This window comes from Salmo trutta, chromosome 28 (assembly GCF_901001165.1).
Source record: "Salmo trutta chromosome 28, fSalTru1.1, whole genome shotgun sequence".
Lineage (NCBI taxonomy): Eukaryota > Metazoa > Chordata > Actinopteri > Salmoniformes > Salmonidae > Salmo > Salmo trutta.
Window position 1 is genome coordinate 14,754,226 of NC_042984.1, and position 25,728 is coordinate 14,779,953.

Sequence of the window (25,728 nt, forward strand, 5' to 3'; positions counted from 1 at the left end):
GAGTTCCTCTGTGGAGATGGGAGAAACTTCTCTGCAGCACTCCACCAATCAGGTCTTTATGGTAGAGTGGCCAGACGGAAGCCACTCCTCAGTAAAAGGGAAATGACAGCCCGCTTGGAGTTTGCCAAAAGGCACTTAAAGGATTCTTAGACCACGAGAAACAAGATTCTCTGTTCTGATGAAACCAAGATTGAACACTTTGGCCTGAATACCAAGCGACATGTCTGGAGGAAACCAGACACTGCTCATCACCTGGCTAATACCATCCCTACGGTGAAGCATGGAGGTAGCAGCATCATGCTGTGGGGATGTTTTTTAGCAGCAGGGACTGAGCAATCTACAGAGATCCTTGATGAAAACATGCTCCAGAGCACTCAGGACCTCAGACTGGGGCGAAGGTTCCCCTTCTAATAGGACAACGACCCTAAGCACACAGCCAAGACAACGCAGGAGCGGCTTAGGGACAAGTCTCTGAATGTCCTTGACTGGCCCAGCCAGAGCCCGGACTTGAACCCGATCGAACATCTCTGGAGAGACCTGAAAATAGCTGTGCAGTCAACCTGAGCTAGTCTAACCCAACAGAGCTTGAGAGGATCTGCAGAGAAGAACTCCCCAAATACAGGTGTGCTAAGCTTGTAGTGTCATACCCGTGAAAACTCAAGGCTGTAATCGCTGCCAAAGGTGCTTAAACAAAGTACTGAATAAAGGGTCATTTTTGAATAAGGTTGTAACGTAACAAAATGTGGAAAAAGTGGAGGGGTATGAACACTTTCCAAATGCACTGTATATTCAATCCTCCCCATTTAAAATCCTAACACTTACAGTTAAAACACAGTAGAAGAGATCAAAACAAACAAAAGCAATAATAAAAGAGATCAAAACAAACAAAAGCAATAATAAAAGAGATCAAAACAAACAAAAGCAATAATAAAAGAGGAGGAATACCTGGAGGTTTGGGTGGGCTGGGACCCCCTGCAGTGGCTGTTGAAGAGGAGCAGGAGGAAGAACCAGGTGTCTCTGAGTCAGAGTCCAGGCTGAAGCTCAGGTTGACTAACTGGTTCTTCTCCTTGTCGGTGAGCTGCAGCTTCCGCAGGGACTGCTTCGCCCTGGAGTCAGGGTCTGGGGCTGCCTTGGGGGTCCCTTTCTCTCCTGCTGCTCTGAGTGACCCCTTCTCCCCTACATGGGCCGATGACATGTCCCTTTTTGGTGTGGGGAGGACGGTGCGTGGTTTGGGTACAGGAGGGGAGGCCTGAGGGCTGGGGATGTCCGAACAAGACAGGCGAGGTTTTGGGACAGGGGTCGGGGGATATGAGGGGGGATCCTCGACCCTCTCCTTCCCCTCCTTTTCTTCCTCCACATTAAACCCTTTCTTCAGGAAAACGTCTATGGGTGGATTTGGTGGGATTTGGGGCTCCTCTACAGGATTAGATTGTTTGCTGCTGGGGTGTTCCTCACCCTGAGGAGCGATTGGTTTAGGAAGACCCAAGTCTAGAGAGTACTCTTCATCATCATCTTCAGAGGGACAAGGTGAGTGCTCTTCACTGGAGATCCCATTCACACCTCTCTCCTTCTCATTGTGATCTTCTATTGTATCCTGGAAGGGAAAAAATTAAATGAATGGAAGAAGCACTGTAGCATTGGCGTAGTATCATGTGATTAAACATTCCTCTATACATGAATGGTTACAGCACAATGTCCTGTGAAATGAACTCGTCTTGTGACTCAAAAGCAACGTACTACATAGACAAGTAAGCCACAAGCTGGCAACATGGTGCGCAACAGAACGGTTTCATTTCCCATCTGCTCAAACCCAGAACAGAGACCCACCTGGACGGATGGGCATTGTTCCCCGTTGTCCATCTCTAGTTGTTCAGAGTGCAGCTCACAGTAGAACTTCCCTGAGAAGGAAAACAGCAGCTTTCAGAGAGACTGGATCTGAGACGCTACTTGATAACCCTTTCTCCTGTTCCCCTTTTCACATGAACCATAAAACATGTAAAAGGGTATCTTTCATACATTTTTCATATGGTGCAGAAATAAATTAAACTGTGCTGTATTTATCATCCGGAAATGTAAGTTTTAACTTACTACAGGTAAGACAGCTTTTGGAATAGACATAGCTATATTCTGTTTCTGTATTGACAAGAGGGAGTAATGTGCAGCCTTTTTGCGAACAGACAAAATGTAACATAATATACTGCTCAAAAAAATAAAGGGAACACTTAAACAACACATCCTAGATCTGAATGAAAGAAATAATCTTATTAAATACTTTTTTCTTTACATAGTTGAATGTGCTGACAACAAAATCACACAAAAATAATCAATGGAAATCCAATTTATCAACCCATGGAGGTCTGGATTTGGAGTCACACTCAAAATTAAAGTGGAAAACCACACTACAGGCTGATCCAACTTTGATGTAATGTCCTTAAAACAAGTCAAAATGAGGCTCAGTAGTGTGTGTGGCCTCCACGTGCCTGTATGACCTCCCTACAACGCCTGGGCATGCTCCCGATGAGGTGGTGGATGGTCTCCTGAGGGATCTCCTCCCAGACCTGGACTAAAGCATCTGCCAACTCCTGGACAGTCTGTGGTGCAACGTGGCGTTGGTGGATGGAGCGAGACATGATGTCCCAGATGTGCTCAATTGGATTCAGGTCTGGGGAACGGGCGGGCCAGTCCATAGCATCAATGCCTTCCTCTTGCAGGAACTGCTGACACACTCCAGCCACATGAGGTCTAGCATTGTCTTGCATTAGGAGGAACCCAGGGCCAACCGCACCAGCATATGGTCTCACAAGGGGTCTGAGGATCTCATCTCGGTACCTAATGGCAGTCAGGCTACCTCTGGCGAGCACATGGAGGCTGTGCGGCCCCCCAAAGAAATGCCACCCCACACCATGACTGACCCACCGCCAAACTGGTCATGCTGGAGGATGTTGCAGGCAGCAGAACGTTCGCCACGGCGTCTCCAGACTCTGTCACGTCTATCACGTGCTCAATGTGAACCTGCTTTCATCTGTGAAGAGCACAGGGCGCCAGTGGCGAATTTGCCAATCTTGGTGTTCTCTGGCAAATGCCAAACGTCCTGCACGGTGTTGGGCTGTAAGCACAACCCCCACCTGTGGACGTCGGGCCCTCATACCACCCTCATGGAGTCTGTTTCTGACCGTTTGAGCAGACACATGCACATTTGTGGCCTGCTGGAGGTAATTTTGCAGGGCTCTGGCAGTGCTCCTTCTGCTCCTCCTTGCACAAAGGCGGAGGTAGCGGTCCTACTGCTGGGTTGTTGCCCTCCTACGGCCTCCTCCACGTCTCCTGATGTACTGGCCTGTCTCCTGGTAGCGCCTCCATGCTCTGGACACTATGCTGACAGACAGAGCAAACCTTCTTGCCATAGCTCGCATTGATGTGCCATCCTGGATGAGCTGCACTACCTGAGCCACTTGTGTGGGTTGTAGACTCCGTGTCATGCTACCGCTAGAGTGAAAGCACCGCCAGCATTCAAAAGTGACCAAAACATCAGCCAGGAAGCATAGGAACTGAGAAGTGGTCTGTGGTCCCCACCTGCAGAACCACTCCTTTATTGGGGGTGTCTTGCTAATTGCCTATAATTTCCACCTGTTGTCTATTCCATTTGCACAACAGCATGTGAAATTTATTGTCAATCAGTGTTGCTTCCTAAGTGTACAGTTTGATTTCACCGAAGTGTGATTGACTTGGAGTTACATTGTGTTGTTTAAGTGTTCCCTTTATTTTTTTGAGCAGTGTATTTCACACAAAATATTTTCCATGTTTGAGTAAATAATGACCATGGAAGTCTCACTTGTACAGTAACATGATGTTCTACTGTACAGTAACATTGTTTTATTGTTCGATTGTACAGTAACTTGATGTTCTATTGTACAGTAACATGACGTTCTATTGTTCTATTGTACAGTAACTTGATGTTCTATTGTACAGTAACATGAAGTTCTACTGTACAGTAACATGTATTGTTCTATTGTACAGTAACATGGTGTTCTATGGTACAGTAACATGATGTTCTATGGTACAGTAACATGATGTTCTATGGTACAGTAACATGATGTTCTATTGTTCTACTGTACAGTAACATGGTGTTCTATTTTAAAGTAACATGGAAGTTCTACTGTACAGGAACATACTCTGTTGTACAGTAACATGGTGTTCTATTGTACAGTAACATGATGTTCTATTGTACAGTAACATGATGTTCTACTGTACAGTAACATGATGTATTGTTCTATTGTACAGTAACATGATGTTCTATTGTACAGTAACATGATGTTCTACTGTACAGTAACATGATGTATTGTTCTATTGAACAGTAACATGAAGTTCTATTGTACAGTAACATGATGTTCTATTGTTCTAGTATACAGTAACATGATCTATTGTACAGTCGCATGATGTTCTATTGTACAGTAACATGATGTTCTATTATTCCTGTGTACAGTAACATGATGTTCTATTATTCTAATGTACAGTAACATGATGTTCTAGTGTACAGTAACATGTTCTAGTGTACAGTAGAATTGTTAGTGTACAGTAACATGTTCTATTGTTCTAGTGTACAGTAACATGATGTTCTATTGTTCAGTAACATGATTTATTGTACAGTAACATGATGTTCTAGTGTACAGTAACATGATGTTCTAGTGTACAGTAACATGTTCTATTGTTCTAGTATACAGTAACATGATGTTCTAGTGTACAGTAACATCATGTTATTTTGTTCTAGTGTACAGTAACATGATGTTCTAGTGTACAGTAACATGATGTTCTAGTGTACAGTAACATGATGTTCTAGTGTACAGTAACATGATGTTCTAGTGTACAGTAACATGATGTTATTTTGTTCTAGTGTACAGTAACATGATGTTCTAGTGTACAGTAACATCATGTTATTTTGTTCTATTGAACAGTAACATGAAGTTCTAGTGTACAGTAACATGTTCTAGTGTACAGTAGAATTGTTAGTGTACAGTAACATGTTCTATTGTTCTAGTGTACAGTAACATGATGTTCTATTGTTCTAGTATACAGTAACATGATCTATTGTACAGTCGCATGATGTTCTATTGTACAGTAACATGATGTTCTATTATTCTAATGTACAGTAACATGATGTTCTAGTGTACAGTAACATGTTATTTTGTTCTAGTGTACAGTAACATGATGTTCTAGTGTACAGTAACATGATGTTATTTTGTTCTAGTGTACAGTAACATGATGTTCTAGTGTACAGTAACATGATGTTCTATTGTTCAGTAACATGATTTATTGTACAGTAACATGATGTTCTAGTGTACAGTAACATGATGTTCTAGTGTACAGTAACATGTTTTATTGTTCTATTGTACAGTAACATTATGTTATATTATAGAATCTTGTAAAGAAAAAATATCCTGCTTCTAAAAGATTCAAGAGGCTCATTGGGACCCTAGAAATAACATCTGTGGTTACTAAAATTGCAGATTTCCCACTAGCCTATTGCCCTGAAAAAGAGTACCCGAGTATAGGCTGTGGTACAGGCGGTGCTCACTACTCACCAGTGTGCTGGTTGAAGGTATACCCGCCCAGTCTAAGGGTGGTGCCGCACTGATGGCAGGTGAAGCAGCTACGGTGGAATAACTTTCCCTCAGTACTGATCCTCTCCAGAACATAGACCCGCTGGCAACAGAAGTAACACTCCTCATTGCTACTGATGCCTGGCGTCAGGCTCAGTTCAGGGTCAGGTTTCACAGGGTCAGGGGTCACCTTAGGGGCTGAGAGAGGAGCTACAGGCTGGGGGGAAAGAAATTGAGAGCAACGGTAATTTTTACAGTAGTTCAATAACATAGCACAAAAACACGTGCTTATGGTTCAACATTAGGGAGTAGTCCTGAAGGCCAAAGAAAGACGCACAATAAAACATGACAAATCTGATGGGCTCAACAATTCTTCACTTTGTACATGTCTCTGGGTGCTGTTTCCCAGTAGTAATCAAATAGAGGAACAAAGCACAGAAACACATTATAGTATAGCAGTTGGAGTAGTCCTGAAGTCTGCAGATACATTCATCTGTAAAGGGAAAGGTTAGCTCTGTACTGTTTGTGAGCCTCTGATAATAAGCATAGAATTTGTATTCTAGACACTACTCACATCCTTTTCCTCTCCCATCATCCCCTTTTCTTTCTTGCTTGCCAGTCTCTCCTGTGTAAAAGAGAAAACAGTCATGTGACCACGTTTATGGTTTAAATTACAGTAACTGAATAACGGATGACCTCAAAATGAACAATGCTATAGATATTATCTTGCATGTTTGAAAAGTATCTTTGCCATTACAGTTGATTTTGGAAAAGGCCAAAATAAATTGTAAACCTCATGCAGTATGGTCTTATTTATAATACAGAACTAAAACAATCAAACGATCATTAAAATACTGTAACTAGTGAAAATTGAATGTACAATGAAAGTATAATCACAAGAAACAAACTAAAATGACAGGGCATATGAATGAGGTTCTCATCTAGAAAACTCTGATATTAAGTAAATAATCTAGCGACAGTAGTCTCAGCGACAACATGCAGCTGCTTGTTTTAGCTCACCTCGCGGCTCTGCAGGGAGTTGCATGAAAAAGAATGACGTCCATATGAACTTGAGGTTGGCCTATTCCCCTTTTCACCCAAAAGACAACTGGTTTTGCACAAATGTTCTTGTCCAGTCGATCCCTGATATTAAATAAACACTAAACAGCCAACTACAGTGGTCTCAGTGACAACATGCAGCTGCTTGCCTGAACCTTACCTTGCGTCGCTGCAGAGAGTTATGCTTGAGGTTGTTGAGGAAGACCACAGCAGCCCGAAAAGACAGGGTCTTGGATGGCTTCAGGGGAAGGCTCTGAGGTTCTGCAGCAGAGAGAGAAACACACACAAGCTTTAGTGTCCTCCTGCGCTGTTCTGGCGGAACAACAAACAGGCTTATCTGTGTGTCAGCCAGCCAGCCGATCCCCTTACATAGTGGTACTCTACCTCCAGCATCACAGAGACAAGACAAAGCCAAGCGGAGCAACCGCTCTCCAAGCCTGCTTCAAAATGCTGGATCCCCACTGAAAATCTCTCTCCTACACACTCTGCTAGTATTTACCAGAAATACCTCCGGCAGCAAAAACAGCCTGGGAAAATCCGTACTCCTCACAGGAATAGTAGCTAGATCTCTTTTCGGTGAGGCTGAGGCTAGTCCCACCCGAACCTGATAAGCCATTTCCTCAGAGGCTGGTGCTGTTTGCTTTGGCTGCTACCTGGCTTACCCACCGAGCGCAGGAGAGCGGCACAACCCTGGCAGCCAATCAGGGCTGGTTATGAGCTCAGCCCCAGCTACTCTAACCAGAGGCGTGCTGGGTAATGCTCTTAAAGCGACAATGACAGCGCTCTCCCTTTTATCAACGTCAAACACATTTCAGAGGGAAAAACACCTGAGCCCTTGTACAAACGGGGTTACATAAGCTGTGTACTGTCTAAACAACTGACTTGGGACCAGATTCAATTCCTTTCACTAATAATACGCTATTGATACAGTTAATCTTGGTCCAGCGTTTTAAGAAATGCCAACTAGAAATATGCCAATAAACATCTTTATGTAATGAATACAACTATGTTCAATGACAAGATAACAATGTCACAGTAACAGAAAATGATATAAATATACATAATGTAGTCTCGTGAAAACAGACCAACACCACATTCTTGATCCAGATAGCTGGAGTCAAGGCTACAAGTGATCAAACAAACAATCCCGGTGATTATTACATAACATGTACGACAATCATTCCCCTAATGCAGGTATTCCCAAACTGGGGCATTGTCTGGGGTACGCCAAATTACATCGGGGGTACGCAATATAAAAATGTGATTCAAATTTTTTTTTTTAATGAAAAAACAAACGGGGCTATACATTTGGATGAGGTTTTTTTCTCGCGTAAAATTAAACCATCTAGTGTTCAGCAAAATAACAACACCATGTCAAATACAGGTAGCCTAGTCAAATAATGAACATCCAATCACATTAACTGTTACTCTCTCGTGGAAATTCCACTAACGGTCAGTATGTAGCTAAACGTAGCTGCTGTTCATGTTGGTATCTGTACTGATGGCGCAAAAGCCATGACAGGACAGGGAGACATAGTGCAGTGGTAATGTGTGTGCAAGCAGTTGCTCCCGACGCTATTTGGGTACACTGCAGCATCCACCGAGAGGCTGTTGCTGCCAAGGAAATGCCAGACAGCTTGAAAGACGTTTAGACACTACAGTGAAAATGGTTAACTTTGTTAAAGCAAGGCCTCTGAACTCGTGTATTTTCTGTATTATGCAATGATATGGGCAGCGACCATGTAACGCTTTTACAACATACAGAAGTGCGCTGGTTATCAAGGGGAAAAGTATTGACACGTTTTTTATTTTTTTTTATTGAGAGACGAGCCTAAAGTTTTCTTTATTGACCATAATTTTCACTTGTCTGACTGCTTGCATGATGACGAGTTTCTCACACGGCTGGCCTTTCTGGGTGATGTTTTTTCCTCGCCTGAATGAGCTGAATCTAGGATTACAGGGACTCTCCGCAACTATATTCAATGTGCGAGACAAAATTGAGGCTATGATGAAGAAGTTAGAGCTCTTTTCTGTCTACATTAACAAGGACAAGACACAGGTCTTTCAAGCATGAAAATTCACTATTATGAAAACTAAATACAGGCACAGACTGCGTGTGGAAAATGATTTAAGACTGAGTCTCTCTCCAATACAACCCAACATTGCAGAGTTATGTGCATCCTTTCAAGCACACCCTTCTCATTAACCTGTGGTGAGTTATTCAAGGTTTTATATGTAAGATGGTTAAAAAAAGAACAAAATTATTGATTATTATTTGTGCCTTGGTCCTATAAGAGCTCTTTGTCACTTCCCACAAGCCGGGTTGTGACAAAAACTCACACTCATTCTTATGTTTAATAAATGTATCTTACAGGCTTACAATGATGGCAAAAAACAACATTTGAGAGTGCGCTGACCCTGGTGCTAGAGGGGGTACGCAGCTGGAGGTTGAATGTTTGAAGGGGTACGGCACTATAAAACGTTTGGGAACCACTGCCCTAATGCATACCTTTAGTAGGTGCCCTTTCATTGAATGCATCGTGGATCTGTGTGAGGTAGTGCACCATGGAGAGCTTGTCTATCTGTCCCTTGAAAGACATCTCATTGGCTGACATTATGGGAGGGATGCCCAGCTCTCTCTCCAGGAAGTTGAAGGCCAGCTGGTTATTGTAGACTGCATTAGACTCCTCCAGAGAGGACATGTCACTGTGGAGGGAGAGGTTAGGGATAGCTACTATGTTGACCAAGGGCATGTTCAGGAGGGCACACAATAGCAAAACTATTTGTAACAGAACGCAGAAGTTTGTTTTCTTATTGGACAGTTAGTACCATGAATAACTTGAACAGGAAAAGTCAGACCAATTAAATTTGACTAGGCTTATGGGGAAGTTTTTCCTTCTGTAGTACTACTTGTGCATTTGCTACATAGGTGGTGGATACGTTGACTTGCCCCCCTTGTAAAGCCCAGAGACTCACATGACACGGGGTCTGAAGGTGTCGATGAGGGCACACAGGGCCAGGCCAGACCTCCAGGACTGGTTCAGATCGTTCACCTTCACCCTGTCATATCCTGCAGTGTGCTGCTGGCACCACTTCAAAAGCACCTCAAACGCTCCAACCGAATCTGGGCCATGAACACACATAGGAACACTGCTTTAGGACGATGAAACATAGTGACATTGCATCAAGGCAGGCATTGAAATAATGCTGTGATTCATACACAGACAGTTTACATTCCAAGTTGGGCATCTAAGGATGCAACAGAAAGGTCTCAGCCATTGCAATTTATTTCGGAATTTTAACACTTACAATTATCAAAACAAATGTATACAAAAATTATTTTATTAAAACAATTATTTGGCCGCTATGCCAGGGGTGGGCAATTCCAGTCCTCGAGGGCCTGATTGGTGTCACAGTTTAGCCCAAGCCCAAGCTAACACACCTGACTCAAATAAATCACCTAATCATGATCTTCAGTTTAGAATGAAATTTGATTAAATCAGCTGTGTTTGCTCGGGATGGATTACCTGAACGTGTACTCAAAGCATGCGCGGACCAACTGGCAAGCGTCTTCACTGACATTTTCAACCTCTCCCTGACCGAGTCTGTAATATCTACATGTTTCAAACAGACCACCATAGTCCCTGTGCCCAAGAAAGCGAAGGTAACCTGCCTAAATGATTCCTGTCCTGTAGCACTCACGTCAGTAGCCATGAAGTGCTTTGAAAGGCTGGTCATGATTCACATCAACAGCATCATCCAGGAAAATCTAGACCCACTCCAATTCGCATACCGCCCCAAAAGATGCACAGATGACACAATCTCAATTGCACTCCACACTGCCCTTTCCCACCTGGACAAAAGGAACACCTATGTGAGAATGCTGTTCATTGACTACAGCTCAGCGTTCAACACCATAGTGCCCACAAATGTTATCACTAAGCTAAGGACCATGGGACTAAACACCTCCCTCTGCAACCGTATCCTGGACTTCCTGACGGGCCACATCTGCCTCGCTGATCCTCAACACTGGGGCCCCTCAGGGGTGCATGCTTAGTCCCCTCCCTGTTCACCTATGACTGCGTGGCCAAACACGACTCCAACACCATCATTAAGTTTGCTGACGACACAACAGTGGTAGGCCTGATCACCACCAATGTGGTGCCATGACAACAACCTCTCTCTCAATGTGAGGAAGACAAAGGAGCTGATCATGGACTATAGGAAAAGGCCGGCCGAACAGGCCCCCATTAACATCGACGGGGCTGTAGTGGAGCGGGTCGAGAGTTTCAAGTTCTTTGGTGTCCACATCACCAACAAACTATCATGGTCCAAACACACCAAGACAGTTGACAAGAGGGCACGGCAACACCTTTCCCCCTCAGGAGACTGAAAAAATTTGGCATGGGTCCCCAGATCCTCAAAATGTTATACAGCCGCACAGTCGAGCCCACCCTGACAGGTTGCATCACCGCCTGGTGTGGCAACTGCTTGGCTTCTGACCGTAAGGCGCTACAGAGGGTAGTGCGTATGGCCCAGTACATCACTAGGGCCAAGCTTCCTACCATCCAGGACCTATATACTAGGCGGTGTCAGATTAAGGCCCAAAAAATTGTAAACGACTCCAGTCACCCAAGTCATAGACTGTTCGCTCTGCTACTGCACGGCAAGCGGTACCGGAGCGCCTAGGACCAAAAGGCTCCTTAACAGCTTCTACCCCAAGCCATAAGACTGCTGAACAATTAATCAATCAAAACGCCACCCAGACTATTTACATTGACACGCACCCCCCCTTTGTTCTTACACTGCTGCTACTCGCTGTTTATTATCTATGTATAGTCACTTTACCCCTACCTACATGTACAAAATAACTCGACTAACCTGTACCCCCACACATTGACTCGGTACCGGTACCCCCTGTAAATAGCCTTTTTACTTTAGTTTATTTAGTAAATATTTTCTTAGATCTTTCTTGAACTACATTGTTGGTTAAGGGCTTGTAAATAAGCATTTCACAGTAAGGTCTACACCTGTTGTATGCGGAGAATGTGACAAATAAAATTTGATTTGATTTACTGCTATTAGCCCATACAAACGCATTGAATAACAGATTCACTACATGGAACAGATAATTCCCCCCCCCAAAAAAAAATCTAAGGGCAGTTTGTCCTGAAGTGTCTGACCTATATTTATTTGAGAGATATAACAAAGATCAGGAAACATAATAAAAAAAAATATATTGACATGTATTTAATGGGTTGTAGTCTCTGCGTGCCAATGATCTCAGCACAGCACAGCCGTGCCAAAACCAAAATGAATCACACCCCTGCCCCTCATGCATTATTGCTTTAGTAATGTGAAGCCAGACTGACCTTGTTGCAGGTGAGACCACTTGCCTTTCGGCTTCTTGGTGGGTCGGCCAGGATTAAGGCGTTCTTCCACGTCATAGAGGCGTTTCACCTATGTAATGCATGCAAAGAGAGGGAATACCAAAGAAACAATAGAGTTGAGATCAACTTCACACTGAAGCCAGAACATAGTAGCCTGGTAACATATGCGTTTGTGCCGTCTTGCCAACTCCTATGGTCATTGTCAAGCAACAAGCATAGGAGTTGGCTATACAGCACAAACAGATCTGGGACCAGGCTAAGAACACAGCAGGCTTCATAAAGGCAGAAGCTGGGGTTTGGTTTGATGCAGTGTAATTGATCTGGTAGCTTGTGAAAACTCTCTAAAGCCTTTTAGATCAATACTCCTCTAGTGGTGGCGGGGGGGGGGGGGGGGGGTTTAAAATCCCTTTCGGCTCACCACAAAATACAAACACACAGCAGTTTCCTGAAATATCCACCAAAATGTGGGCGCAATGTTACACAGCACGATATACACTATATATTTTTTACTAGTGTTGGCACAGTGAGGCAGTCATACCCTTTCGTACTGTCGTACCAACCCAAACCTTACTGAGCTGACCTGGTTACGCATCCCCTATAGCTGCTGGAACCGTGCTGAAAAAAGGAAATGTCCAAGCCAGCACTGTGCAGTTCTGGTCCGCCCAATAATGTGAATCAGGCATGAATGTAGCTTTGTGTCGGCGCTGACTATAGAAATAAAAGGAATAGATTATATTTAGGTTTTTGACCTGGATGGCCTTGACGGAGTTGAGGTTGACGTGTTGGTAGCGTGTAGCCGGGTCTATGCTGAAGGCGCTATATTTCTTACTGGTGTTCTCTGGCGTGGTCTGGGACAGGAGCTGGTAGATACTCTCTCTATTCAGTCAGAGGAAAATACATTTTAAGAGATAGTTCTACCTCAGAAACTCACTATGGAACTGAAGAAGCTCCAACTAAGGAACAGAAGATTCCGATGAGTTTGTACAGTAAGATTGTTTTACAAGCAGCTGCTTGTGAATTAATGGATGTTCAAAGATATACAGTTACAAGACTAGAGTGACATTACTAGTTGAAGAATTCTCTCTGAAAGGCCCAGCCAGGGTAGTTCCTTCTATACAGGGAAGAGGAATGGTCACATGCTTTTAAAGGTGATGTTATTGATCATATAGGAAAAAGCTTCTTTACCGTTCAGCAAGGACTTCCATGTGGGGTCTTCCCTTGCCCCAGCTCCTAACCATCCATGCTGTGTCGAAGGCAGCCAGGAACCCACGGGCAATACCTGTTCCCAGAGGCCAAAACGGCTGTGGACACACACACACACACACACACACACACACACTTTAGAATTATTAATTGACACGATAACTTGTCAGATTTAAAAGGAAGGAAATAAAGGTATGATGCTCTGTGCTGATTTAATACCCACAAGCTGCTGCATTAAGCTGATTTAGTGACCCATTTCTTAACAGAGCTCTGTGTCTATATACTGTATACACACACATATACAGTATTCACACCCCTTGACTTTACACTTTGTTACGTTACAGCGTTATTCTAAAATGTATGAAATAAATACAAATCCTCATCAATCTACACACAATGCCCCATAATGATGAACCAAAAACTGGTTTTTAGAAATGTTTGCATGTCACGTCCTGGCCAGTATAAGGGTTAATTAGTATTGTAGTTTGGTCAGGACGTGGCAGAGGGTATTTGTTTTATGTGGTTCAGGGTGGTGTGTTTGTTTAAAGGGTGTTTGATTTAGTATTTCCGGGTTTTTGGTTGATGGTCTATGTTTATGTATTTCTATGTGTAGTCTGGTGAGTGTGTTTCTATGTTGTGTTGATTGGGGTTGGGACTCTCAGTTGAAGGCAGGTGTTGTCTATCTGCCTTTGATTGAGCGTCCCATATATTAGGGTGTGTTTGTGGTTGTTATTTGTGGGTGATTGTTCTGTGTTGAGCCTTATGCTTTGCCAGACTGTTTGTTGTTGTTCGTTCGTTAGTTCTCGTGTTTTGTTAATTTTGTATTCATTTTGAAAATAAATAATCATCAAGATGAGCCTGCACATACCTGCTGCGTTTTGGTCCTCCTTAACCGATGACAAGCGTGACAGAATCACCCACCAACTATGGACCAAGCAGCAGAGGAAGGAGCAGAGGGACTTCGAGTTGGACTGGCGGGAGAAGTGGACCTGGGAGGAAGTTCTAGACGGGGCCGGACCTTGGCACCAGGCTGGGGATTATCGCCGCCCGCAGTGGGAAATTGAGGCAGCCAAGGCAGAGAGGCGGAGGTACGAGGCCATGGACGCACTGAGGGAGAAGCACGAGAGGCACCCCCAATAATTTTTTTTGGGGGGGGGGGCACACGGGTAGTTTGGCTAGGCGTAGGAAGAACCGGAAGCCAGCTACCCGTGGTTATATGGAGGAGCGTATGGGGTGAAGAGCGCTATGTTTCGCTGAGAAGCGCACTCTCTCACCCATACGCACGCACAGTCCGGTGCGAGTTATTCCAGCCCCTCGCAGGTGCCGTGCTAGAGCGGGCATCCAGCCTGGTAGGAGGATGCCTGCGCAGCGCATCTGGTCGCCGGTACGCCTCCGAGGACCAGGTTACCCAACTCCCGCTCTACGCACGGCTACCATCAGGCCCCTGCACAGCCCAGTCTGCCCTGTACGAGCACCCCGCTCGTACAGGGCTACTAGTTCCATCCAGCCAAGGCGGGTTGTGCAGGAGGTAAGATCTAGACCGGCTGTGCGCCTCCATAGCCCTGGGTTTCCAGCTCCTGTCTCTCGTGCGGACCCGGAAGTGCGTCAACCCAGTCCGACTCGTCCTGTTCCCGCTCCCCGCACTAGCCTTCAAGTGCGTAAACCCAGCCCCGCCAGTCAACAGTCGTCGGAGCTGCCCGCCAGTCAACAGTCGTCGGAGCTGCCCGCCAGTCAACAGTCGCCGGAGCTGCCCGCCAGTCAACAGTCGCCGGAGCTGCCCGCCAGTCAACAGTCGCCGGAGCTGCCCGCCAGACTGCCCTGAACTGCCGGAGTGGCCAGACTGCCCTGAACTGCCGGAGTGGCCAGACTGCCCAGACCGTCCCGAGTGGCCAGACTGCCCAGACCGTCCCGAGTGGCCAGACTGCCCAGACCGTCCCGAGTGGCCAGACTGCCCTGAACTGCCGGAGTGGCCAGACTGCCCAGACCGTCCCGAGTGGCCAGACTGCCCAGACCGTCCCGAGTGGCCAGACTGCCCAGACCGTCCCGAGTGGCCAGACTGCCCAGACCGTCCCGAGTGGCCAGACTGCCCAGACCGTCCCGAGTGGCCAGACTGCCCAGACCGTCCGAGTGGCCAAACTGCCCAGACCGTCCCGAGTGGCCAGACTGCCCAGACCGTCCCGAGTGGCCAGACTGCCCAGACCGTCCCGAGTGGCCAGACTGCCCAGAACCGTCCCGAGTGGCCAGACTGCCCAGACCGTCCCGAGTGGCCAGACTGCCCAGACCGTCCCGAGTGGCCAGACTGCCCAGACCGTCCCGAGTGGCCAGACTGCCCAGACCGTCCCGAGTGGCCAGACTGCCCAGACCGTCCCGAGTGGCCAGACTGCCCCAGACCGTCCCGAGTGGCCAGACTGCCCAGACCGTCCCGAGTGCCCAGACTGCCCAGACCGTCCCGAGTGGCCAGACTGCCCAGACCGTCCCGAGTGGCCAGACTGCCCAGACCGGCCCGAGTGGCCAGACTGCCCAGACCGTCCCGAGTGGCCAGACTGCCCAGACCGTCCCGAGTGGCCAGACAGCCCAGACCGTCCCGAGTGGCCAGACTGCCCAGACCGTCCCGAGTGGCCAGACTGCCCAGACCGTCCCGAGTGGCCAGACTGCCCAGACCGTCCCGAGTGGCCAGACTGCCCAGACCGTCCCGAGCTGCCAGACCGTCCCGAGCTGCCAGACCGTCCCGAGCTGCCAGACCGTCCCGAGCTGCCAGACCGTCCCGAGCTGCCAGACCGTCCCGAGCTGCCAGACTGTCCCGAGCTGCCAGACTGTCCCGAGCTGCCAGACTGTCCCGAGCTGCCAGACTGTCCAGACTGTCCCGAGCTGCCAGACTGCCCCGAGCGGCCAGACTGCCCCGAGCGGCCAGACTGCCCCGAGCGGCCAGACTGCCCCGAGCGGCCAGACTGCCCCGAGCGGCCAGACTGGCCAGACTGCCCCGAACTGCCAGAGTGGCCCAACGGCCTGGAACGGCCAGAACCGGAGCCACCTCCTGATATAGGTGGGTTGGGGAAGGGGGGTGTAGCACAGTGCCGTCGTTGACGGCAGCCACCCTCCCTTCCCTCCCTTTAGTAAGGGGGAATTTTTTGTTGTTGTTGTTGTTTGGGGTTGTTGTTTTTTGTTTTTAAGGTGCTTCCGGGGTTAGCACCTTTAAGGGGGGGTACTGTCACATCCTGGCCAGTATAAGGGTTAATTAGTATTGTAGTTTGGTCAGGACATGGCAGAGGGTATTTGTTTTATGTGGTTCAGGGTGGTGTGTTTGTTTAAAGGGTGTTTGATTTAGTATTTCCGGGTTTTTGGTTGATGGTCTATGTTTATGTATTTCTATGTGTAGTCTGGTGAGTGTGTTTCTATGTTGTGTTGATTGGGGTTGGGACTCTCAGTTGAAGGCAGGTGTTGTCTATCTGCCTTTGATTGAGAGTCCCATATATTAGGGTGTGTTTGTGGTTGTTATTTGTGGGTGATTGTTCTGTGTTGAGCCTTATGCTTTGCCAGACTGTTTGTTGTTGTTCATTCGTTAGTTCTCGTGTTTTGTTATTTTTGTATTCATTTTGAAAATAAATAATCATCAAGATGAGCATACACATACCTGCTGCGTTTTGGTCCTCCATCACCGACGACAACCGTGACATTTCAAAAGTATTAAAAATAAAAAAACAAAATACCTTATTTACATAAGACCCTTTGCTATGAGACACGAAAGTGAGCTCAGGTGCATCCTGTTTCCATTGATCATCCTTGAGATGTTTCTACAACTTGATTGGAGTCCACCTGTGGTAAATTCAATTGATTGGACATGACTTGGAAAGGTACACACCTGTCTATATAAGGTACCTTAGATGACAGTGCAAAAACCAATCATGAGGTGGAAGGAATTGTCCACAAAGCTCCGAGACACGATTGTGTCGAGGCACAGATCTGGGGAAGGATACCAAAATATTTTGTGTGGCCTCCATCATTCTTAAATGGAAGAAGTTTGGGACCACCAAAACACTTCCAAGAGCTGGCCGCCGGGCCAAACAGAGCAATCGGGGGAGAAGGGACTTGATCTGGGAGGTGACCAAGAACCTGAAGGTCACTGACAGAGTTCTAGAGTTGCTCTGTGGAGATGGGAGGACCTTCCAGAAGGACAAACATCTCTGCAGCACTCCACCAATCAGGCCTTTATGGTAGTGGCCAGATGGAAGCCACTCCTCAGTAAAAGTCACATGACAGCCCGGTTGGATTTTGCCAAGAGGCACTTAAAGGACTGACCATGAGAAACAAGATTATCTGGTCTGATGAAACCAAGATTTGGCCTGAATGCCAAGGGTCACGTCTGGAGGAAACATGGCACCATTCCACAGTGAAGCATAGTGGTGGCAACATCATGCTGTGGAGATGTTTTTCCATCGGAAGATCTTGGGAGACTAGTCAGGATCGAGGGAGAGATGAACGGAGCAAAGTACAGAGTGATCCTTGAGCGCTCAGGACCTCAGACTGGGGCAATGGTTCACCTTCCAACAGGACAACAACCCCAAGCACACAGCCAAGACAATGCAGGAGTGGCTTCGGGACAAGTCTCTAAATGTCCTTGAGTGGCCCAGCCAGAACCCGGACTTGAACCAGATTGAACATCTCTGGAGAGAACTTAAAATAGCTGTGCAGCGACGCAGCCCATCTAACCTGACAGAGCTTGAGAGGATCAGCAGAGAAGAATGGGAGAAACTCCCCAAATACAGGTGTGCCAAGCTTGTAGCGTCATACCCAAGAAGATTCGAAGCTGTAATCGCTGCCAAAGGTGCTTCAACAAAGTACTGTGATTTCAGTTTTTTTATTTCTAAATTAGCAAACATTAAAAAATAAAAAAATTGCTTTGTCATTATGGGGTAGTGTGTAGATTGATGAGGGGGAAAAAAACATTTAATCCATTTTAGAATAAGGCTGTAACAAAATGTGGAAAAAGTCAAGGGTCTGAATACTTTCCGAATGCACTGTGTACACTAAGTGTACAAAACATAAGGAACACCTTCCTAATATTGAGTTGCACCCCCTTTTGCCCTCAGAACAGCCTCAATTCGTCGGAGCATGGACTCTACAAGGTGTCAAAAGCGTTCCACAGAAATGCTGGCCCATGTTGACTCCAATGCCTCCCACAGTTGTGTCATGTTGGCTGGATGTAATTTGGGTGGTGGACTATTCTTGATACACACAAGAAATTGTTGAGCATGAAATACCCAGGAGTGTTGCAGTTCTTGACACACTCAAACTGGTGTGCCCGGCACCTACTCCGTTCAAAGGCAATTCAATATTTTGTCACACATAAACAATCCATGTCTCAAGGCTTCTTTAACTGTCTCCTACCCTTCATCTACACTGATTGAAGTGAATTTAACAAGTGACATCAATAAGGGATCATAGCTTTCACCTGGATTCACCTGGTCAGTCTATGTCTTGGAAAGAGCAGGTGTACAGTTGAAGTCGGAAGTTTACATACACTTAGGTTGGAGTCATTAAAACTCGTTTTTCAACAACTCCACACATTTCTTGTTAACAAACTATAGTTTTGGCAAGTCGGTTAGGACATCTACTTTGTGCATGACACAAGTAATTTTACAACAATTGTTTATAGACAGATTATTTCACTGTATCACAATTCCAGTTGGTCAGAAGTTTACATGCACTAAGTTGACTGTGCCTTTGGAAAATTCCAGAAAATGATGTCATGGTTTTAGAAGCTTCTGATAGGCTAATTGACATCATTTGTCAAATGTAGGTGTATCTGTGGATGTATTTTAAGGCCTACCTTCAAACTCAGTGTCTCTTTGCTTGACATCATGAGAAAATCAAAAGAAATCAGCCAAGAACTCAGAAAATAATTGTAGACCTCCACAGGTCTGGATCATCCTTGGGAGCAATTTCCAAACACCTGAAAGTACCACATTCATCTGTACAAACAATAGTACGCAAGTATAAACAGAATGGGACCACGTAGCCGTCATACCGCTCAGGAAGGAGACACGTTCTGTCTCCTAGAGATGAACGTACTTTGGTGCGAGAAGTGCAAATCAATCCCAGAACAGCAAAGGACCTTGTGAAGATGCTGGAGGAAACAGGTACAAAAGTATCTATATCCACAGTAAAACAAGTCCTATATCGACATAACCTGAAAGGTCGCTCAGCAAGGAAGAAGCCACTGCTCCAAAACCGGCATAAAAAAGCCAGACTACGGTTTGCAACTGCACATGGGGACAAAGATCGTACTTTTTGGAGAAATGTCCTCTGGTCTGATGAAACAAAAACAGAACTGTTTGACCATAATGACCATCATTATGTTTGGAGGAAAAGGGGGAGGCTTGCAAGCCAAAGAACACCATCCCAACCGTGAAGCACGGGGGTGGCAGCATCATGTTGTGGGGGTGCTTTGCTGCAGGAGGGACTGGTGCACTTCACAAAATAGACGGCATCACGAGGAAGAAAAATGATGTGGATATATTGAAGCAACATCTGAAGACATCAGTCAGGAAGTTAAAGCTTGGTCGCAAATGGGTCTTCCAAATGGACAATAACCCCAAGCATACTTCCAAAGTTGTGGCAAAACGGCTTAAGGACAATAAAGTCAAGGTATTGGACTGGCCATCACAAAGCACTGACCTCAACCCCATAGAAAATCTGTGGGCAGATCTGAAAAAGCGTGTGAGAGATAGGAGGCCTACAAACCTGACTCAGTTACACCAGCTCTGTCAGGAGGAATGGGCCAAAAATCACCCAACATATTGTGGGAAGCTTGTGGAAGGCTACCTGAAACATTTGACCCAAGTTAAACAATTGAAAGGCAATGCCACCAAATACTAATTGAGTGTATGTAAACTTCTGACCCACTGGGAATATGATGAAAGAAATAAAAGCTGAAATAAATCATTCTCTGTACTATTATTCTGACATTTCCCATTCTTAAAATAAAGTGGTGATCCTAACTGACCTAAAACAGGGAATTTTTACTAGGATTAAATGTATTTGGCTAAGGTGTATGTAAACTTCCGACTTCAACTGTAAGCACACACACACACACACACACACACACACACGTCCATGTCTGTGCCGGAGCATGTGTACGCATGAGTGAATCAAGTCCTCCAACACACTGACATGACCTCTCACCTCTACCAGGCAGTCTCCCACCAGGCCCATGAGTAGTTTCTGGCCCTTTCTCTCCCTGACCAGCGAGGCGTTCTCAGCTCGGTGCATGCAGGTGAAGTCGAACATGGCCACGTCAGGCTGGCCCGCGTGGTTCTGGGCAAACTGCATGTCGGGCAGGCAGTGGCCCGTGGAGAACTGGGCAGCATCGTAGGCGTAACGCAACAAGGCCTCCTGGTCCACATTTACCTGGGCCAGAAGCTTATCGGCATCACTAAAGTCCTAGAGGCAGAGGGAACATATTGGAGGTGGTCACCGTAGAGATATATAACTGTTTTATATCTATGGTGGTCACAGAGGGAACAACATCAGTGGTGGAAAAAGTACCCAATTGTCATACTTGAGTAAAAGTAAAAAGATACCTTAATAGAAAATGACTCAAGTAAAAGTGAAAGTCACCCAGTAAAATACTACTTAAAAGTCTAAAAGTATTTGGTTTTAAATATACTTAAGTATCAAAAGTAAAAGTATGAATCATTTCTAATTACTTATATTAGGCAAACCAGTAGGAACAATGTTTGCGTTTTCTTTACATTTACACTCAGACATTTCTTACAAACAAAGCATTTGTGTTACGGAGTCTGCCAGATCAGAGGCAGTAGGGATGACCAGGGATGTCCTCTTGATAAGTGTGTGAATTGGACCATGTTCTCTCCTCCTAAGCATTGAAAATGTAAGAAGTACTTTTGGGTGTCAGAGAAAGTGTATGGAGTAAAAAGTACATACTTTTCTATAGGAATGAAGTAAAAGTACAAGTTGTCAAAAATATTAATAGTAAAGTACAGATACCCCAAAAAATTACTGAAGTAGTACTTTAAACTATTTTTACTTAAGTACTTTACACCACATCATCAAATAGAACAGAAATCGTAAATGAATGCATCTCTATAGAGGACATATTGGGAGTGGTCAGTGCTTGAAGTAAAATAAATAAGGGAGAAAGGGGGATACCTAGTCAGCTGTACAACTGAATGCCTTCAATTGAAATGCGTCTTCTGCATTTAACCCAACCCCTCTGAATCAGAGAGGTGCGGAGGGCTGCCTTGAAATCGACATTCACAAGGCCCGGGAAACAGTGGGTTAACTGCCTCGTTCAGGGGCAGAACAACAGATTTTTAATTTGTCAGCTTAGGGATTCGATCTAGAAACCTTTCGTTTACTGGCCCAACGCTCTAACCACTAGGCTACCTGCCACCCAGTACTTATTTTAGGGGCTGGTACTCATTTACATTTTTACAGTACCTGTGTTGTTACTAGCAAATATTCTATAAGAAGTGCCAGTACTCAAGCAGAAGAAAATTGGAGGAGCTGGTACTCTGTACAACAGTAGCAGACATGCCTAATTCAAGCACTGGGGTGGTGGTGGCACACATCTGAGAGATGTCTATCACTGACTAGAATCTAGATGCTGCTTTATGTGAAAACATTGGGTATAATCCTTCCACATATTCTAGCCAAGCATTACATGCTCCACATAAAGAAATTAGCATACACAGTGAATCAATTGGAAAAAATAGATTACTCTACTGGCATGTCAATATGTTTTTTTAAACAAAATGGAACAGTGACAAGAACTACAAAAAAAACAACCCCGATAATCATGCACAAATACTGTATATAAAATGATTACTAAACAGTTATTGAGCAGAACAAGAGGACACAGAGGAAGTATATATATTTTGGGGAAAGTCAGTGTGAGCTCTAATCATTGAAGACAAAACAAGATTATCTAGCTTAGTCCCTCCAGACTTGTAGTGTGAGAAGAGGGAGTGAGCAGGTATACAGTAGCATGGCTGGGGAGACCCTGTGCTGCACAAACATCAATTCCATTACAAGTGTTTATTAGCATCTAATCCCTTACAGCAGGAAAGGCCCCCAGCCTGTCTGGGGAGGACTATATTGGGATGCAAAGGACAGAGGAGCTAGAGATGGATAATAGACTAGAGAAATAGATGGGTTGGTGGTTTAGTAATAAAACCGACACGTGTGCAACTCTGGGGCAAAACAGACGGAGCTGGCTTAGACTGTTGACAACATGTAAACTATATTTCATCTAAAATATATTTACACATTGAGTATTTGTTGTCTCTCAAATACATCGTTACAGTTGTTGGTTAGCTAACTAGCGAATTCTAGCCATATTAGTATAGATGAGACATCAGTCAAAACAAGACACAGTATCAATAACAAGATACGAGCCACCTATGATTCCCCACATGGCAGCTTCTTGTCATTGTTGCTATCTGACCTCTAGAGGCCTAGTATAGAGCTGCTGCTGCTGGTACTAATGGATGCGTTTTCCTCACCTGTTTAATGACCCCCATCTTTAACAGGCTCTTCTTCTTAGCAGTCATGACAAAGTAGTGGGTGTCGTCTTTATAGTAGACTATGTTCTCCAGATCAATACCTGGAGGGAGAAAGACAGAGAGAGAAAGACAGAGAGAGAGAAAAAGACAGAAAGAGAGAGAGAAAGAGAGAGAGAAAGAGAGAGAGAAAGAGAGAGAGAAAGAGAGAGAGAGAGAGAGAGAAAAAGAGAAAAAGACAGAGAGAGAGAAAAAGACAGAAAGAGAAAGAGAGAAAAAGACAGAAAGAGAGAGAAAGAGAGAAAAAGACAGAAAGAGAGAGAAGAGAGAGAAAAAGACAGAAAAAGACAGAAAGAGAGAAAAAGACAGAAAAAGACAGAAAGAGAGAAAAAGACAGAAAAAGACAGAAAGAGAGAAAAAGACAGAAAGAGAGAGAAAGAAAGAAAGAAAGAGAAAGAGACACAGAGAGAGAGACACAGAGAGAGAGAGAGAGAGAGAGAGAGAGAGACACAGACACAGAGAGAGAGAGAGAGAGAGAGAGACACAGACACAGAGAGAGAGAGAGAGAGACACAGACAGAGAGAGAGAGAGAGAGAGAGACACAGACACAGAGAGAGAGAGAGAGAGACACAGACACAGAGAGAGAGAGAGAGAGAGAGAGAGAGACAGAGAGAGAGAGAGAGAGAGACACAGAGAGAGAGAGAGAGAGAGACACAGAGAGAGAGAGAGAGAGAGAGACACAGACAGAGAGAGAGAGAGAGAGAGAGAGAGACACAGACAGAGAGAGAGAGAGAGAGAGAGAGAGACACAGACACAGAGAGAGAGAGAGAGAGAGAGAGAGACACAGACACACAGAGAGAGAGAGAGAGAGAGAGAGACACAGACACAGAGAGAGAGACTCTTTATGGCACTTTATGGCAGCGAGGTGTGGGGTCCACTTGCAAAACAAGATTTCATCAAATGGGACAAACACCCCATTGAAACCCTACATGCAGAGTTCTGTAAGATTCTCCTACGTGTCCAGAGGAAAACTACAAACAATGCATGCAGGGCAGAATTAGGCCAATATCCACTAATAATAAAAACTCAAAAAAGAGCAATTAAGTTTTGGAAACATCTAAAATACAGTGACCCCCTCTCATATCATTACCAAGCCCTGCAATGCCAAGAGCTGAGCAAAGAAAAGAGTCCCCTCATCCAGCTGGTCCTGGGGCTGAGTTCACAAACCTGTTCTACTAACACACTGAAGCCTCAGGACCAGAACATCCAATCAATCAGAATAAACCAAATTACAACACAGTCAAAACAAAACTACATTGCTTATTGGGAAACACAAGCACAAACACAAAGCAAAATGCAGTGCTATCTGGCCCTAAATCGACAGTACACTATGGCTAAATATTTGACCATGGTTACTGATCAAAACCTTAGAAAAACCTTGACAAAGTACAGGCTCAGTGAGCACAGCCTTGCCATTGAGAAGGGTAGACACAGGAAAACCTGGCTCCCTGTAGAGGAAAGGCTGTGCAACCACTGCACAACAGCAGAACCTGAGACGGAGCTGCATTTCCTGACAAAATGTCAAAAATATAAAACAATTAGAGAGTGTCATTTCCCCAAATTTGAAATCCTTATTCAAGGTTTTAAAGACCTCTCTGATGAGGATAGGCTACCCATCCTGTTGGGGGAGGACGCAGAGAGCTGTGGGTTGGCAGCGCACTACATTGCTGCCTGCCATAAGTTGAGGGACAGTGTCTGACAGACCAATAAACCTGCACATGTCCTCAACTGTATGATTATTGTTATTGTTGAATGTATGGTTATATTGACCGTTGGTTATTGTTGTTACTGTTGTCCCGTTGACAATTTTTGATTCTCATTTTTATTTATTTTTATATTGTAATATCCAAAGTAAGCTTTGGCAATATGTACATTGTTACGTCATGCCAATAAAGCGAATTGAATTGAATTGAATTGAATTGAGAGAGAGAGAGAGAGAGACACAGACAGAGAGAGAGAGAGAGAGAGAGAGACACAGACACAGAGAGAGAGAGAGAGAGAGAGACACAGACACAGAGAGACACAGACACAGAGAGAGAGAGAGAGACACAGACACAGAGAGAGAGAGAGAGAGAGAGAGAGAGAGAGAGAGAGAGAGAGAGAGAGAGACACAGAGAGAGAGAGAGAGAGAGACACAGAGAGAGAGAGAGAGAGAGAGAGAGAGAGAGACACAGACAGAGAGAGAGAGAGAGAGAGACACAGACACAGAGAGAGAGAGAGAGAGAGAGACACAGACACAGAGAGAGAGAGAGAGAGAGAGAGACACAGACAGAGAGAGAGAGAGAGAGAGAGAGAGAGAGACACAGACAGAGAGAGAGAGAGAGAGAGAGACACAGACACAGAGAGAGAGAGAGAGAGACACAGACACAGAGAGACACAGACACAGAGAGAGAGAGAGAGACACAGAGAGAGAGAGAGAGAGAGAGAGAGAGAGAGAGAGAGAGAGAGAGAGAGAGAGAGAGAGAGAGAGAGAGAGAGAGAGAGAGAGAGAGAGAGAGAGAGAGAGAGAGAGAGAGAGAGAGAGAGAGAGAGAGAGAGAGAGAGAGAGAGAGACAAAGAGAGAGAGAGACAAAGAGAGAGAGAGACAAAGAGAGAGAGAGACAAAGAGAGAGAGAGACAAAGAGAGAGAGCAGACACACACACAGAGAGCGAAAGAGAGACACAGAGAGAGACACACAGGGAGAGAGCGAGAGCGACCGAGAGAGTGATTGAGAGAAGGGGAATAAAGAGGCACTGAATGAGTGAAATAAACTAGTTACAAGACAATGACAGGACAAGTGAAACAGCAATGGAGCACAGAAAATTACACAGGAGATTTACAAAAGAGGAAGAGGGACAGCGATTAAAAGACAGCACTGTCACTCCTCTGTCACCATGCCCACCCAGCCTGTATGTTATTCT

At 45.2% G+C, this 25,728-nt stretch overlaps 1 protein-coding gene across 2 annotated transcripts in view; it reads right to left on the reverse strand.

The window, feature by feature from the left end:
- The window catches only part of LOC115165585 (F-actin-monooxygenase mical1), a 50,361-nt gene that overhangs the window by 12,629 nt on the left and 12,004 nt on the right, over positions 1-25,728 (reverse strand). For both annotated transcript variants that reach the window (XM_029718789.1, XM_029718788.1), the window contains exons 8-19: positions 22,771-22,871; positions 20,429-20,686; positions 13,229-13,344; positions 12,793-12,919; positions 12,026-12,113; positions 9,630-9,777; positions 9,163-9,359; positions 6,814-6,914; positions 6,169-6,219; positions 5,577-5,811; positions 1,828-1,898; positions 946-1,594 (exon numbers count right to left, since the gene is read on the reverse strand). In XM_029718789.1, coding sequence (XP_029574649.1) covers positions 946-1,594; positions 1,828-1,898; positions 5,577-5,811; positions 6,169-6,219; positions 6,814-6,914; positions 9,163-9,359; positions 9,630-9,777; positions 12,026-12,113; positions 12,793-12,919; positions 13,229-13,344; positions 20,429-20,686; positions 22,771-22,871 — 2,142 coding nt within the window. The remainder of the gene's footprint in view (positions 1-945; positions 1,595-1,827; positions 1,899-5,576; positions 5,812-6,168; positions 6,220-6,813; positions 6,915-9,162; positions 9,360-9,629; positions 9,778-12,025; positions 12,114-12,792; positions 12,920-13,228; positions 13,345-20,428; positions 20,687-22,770; positions 22,872-25,728) is intronic.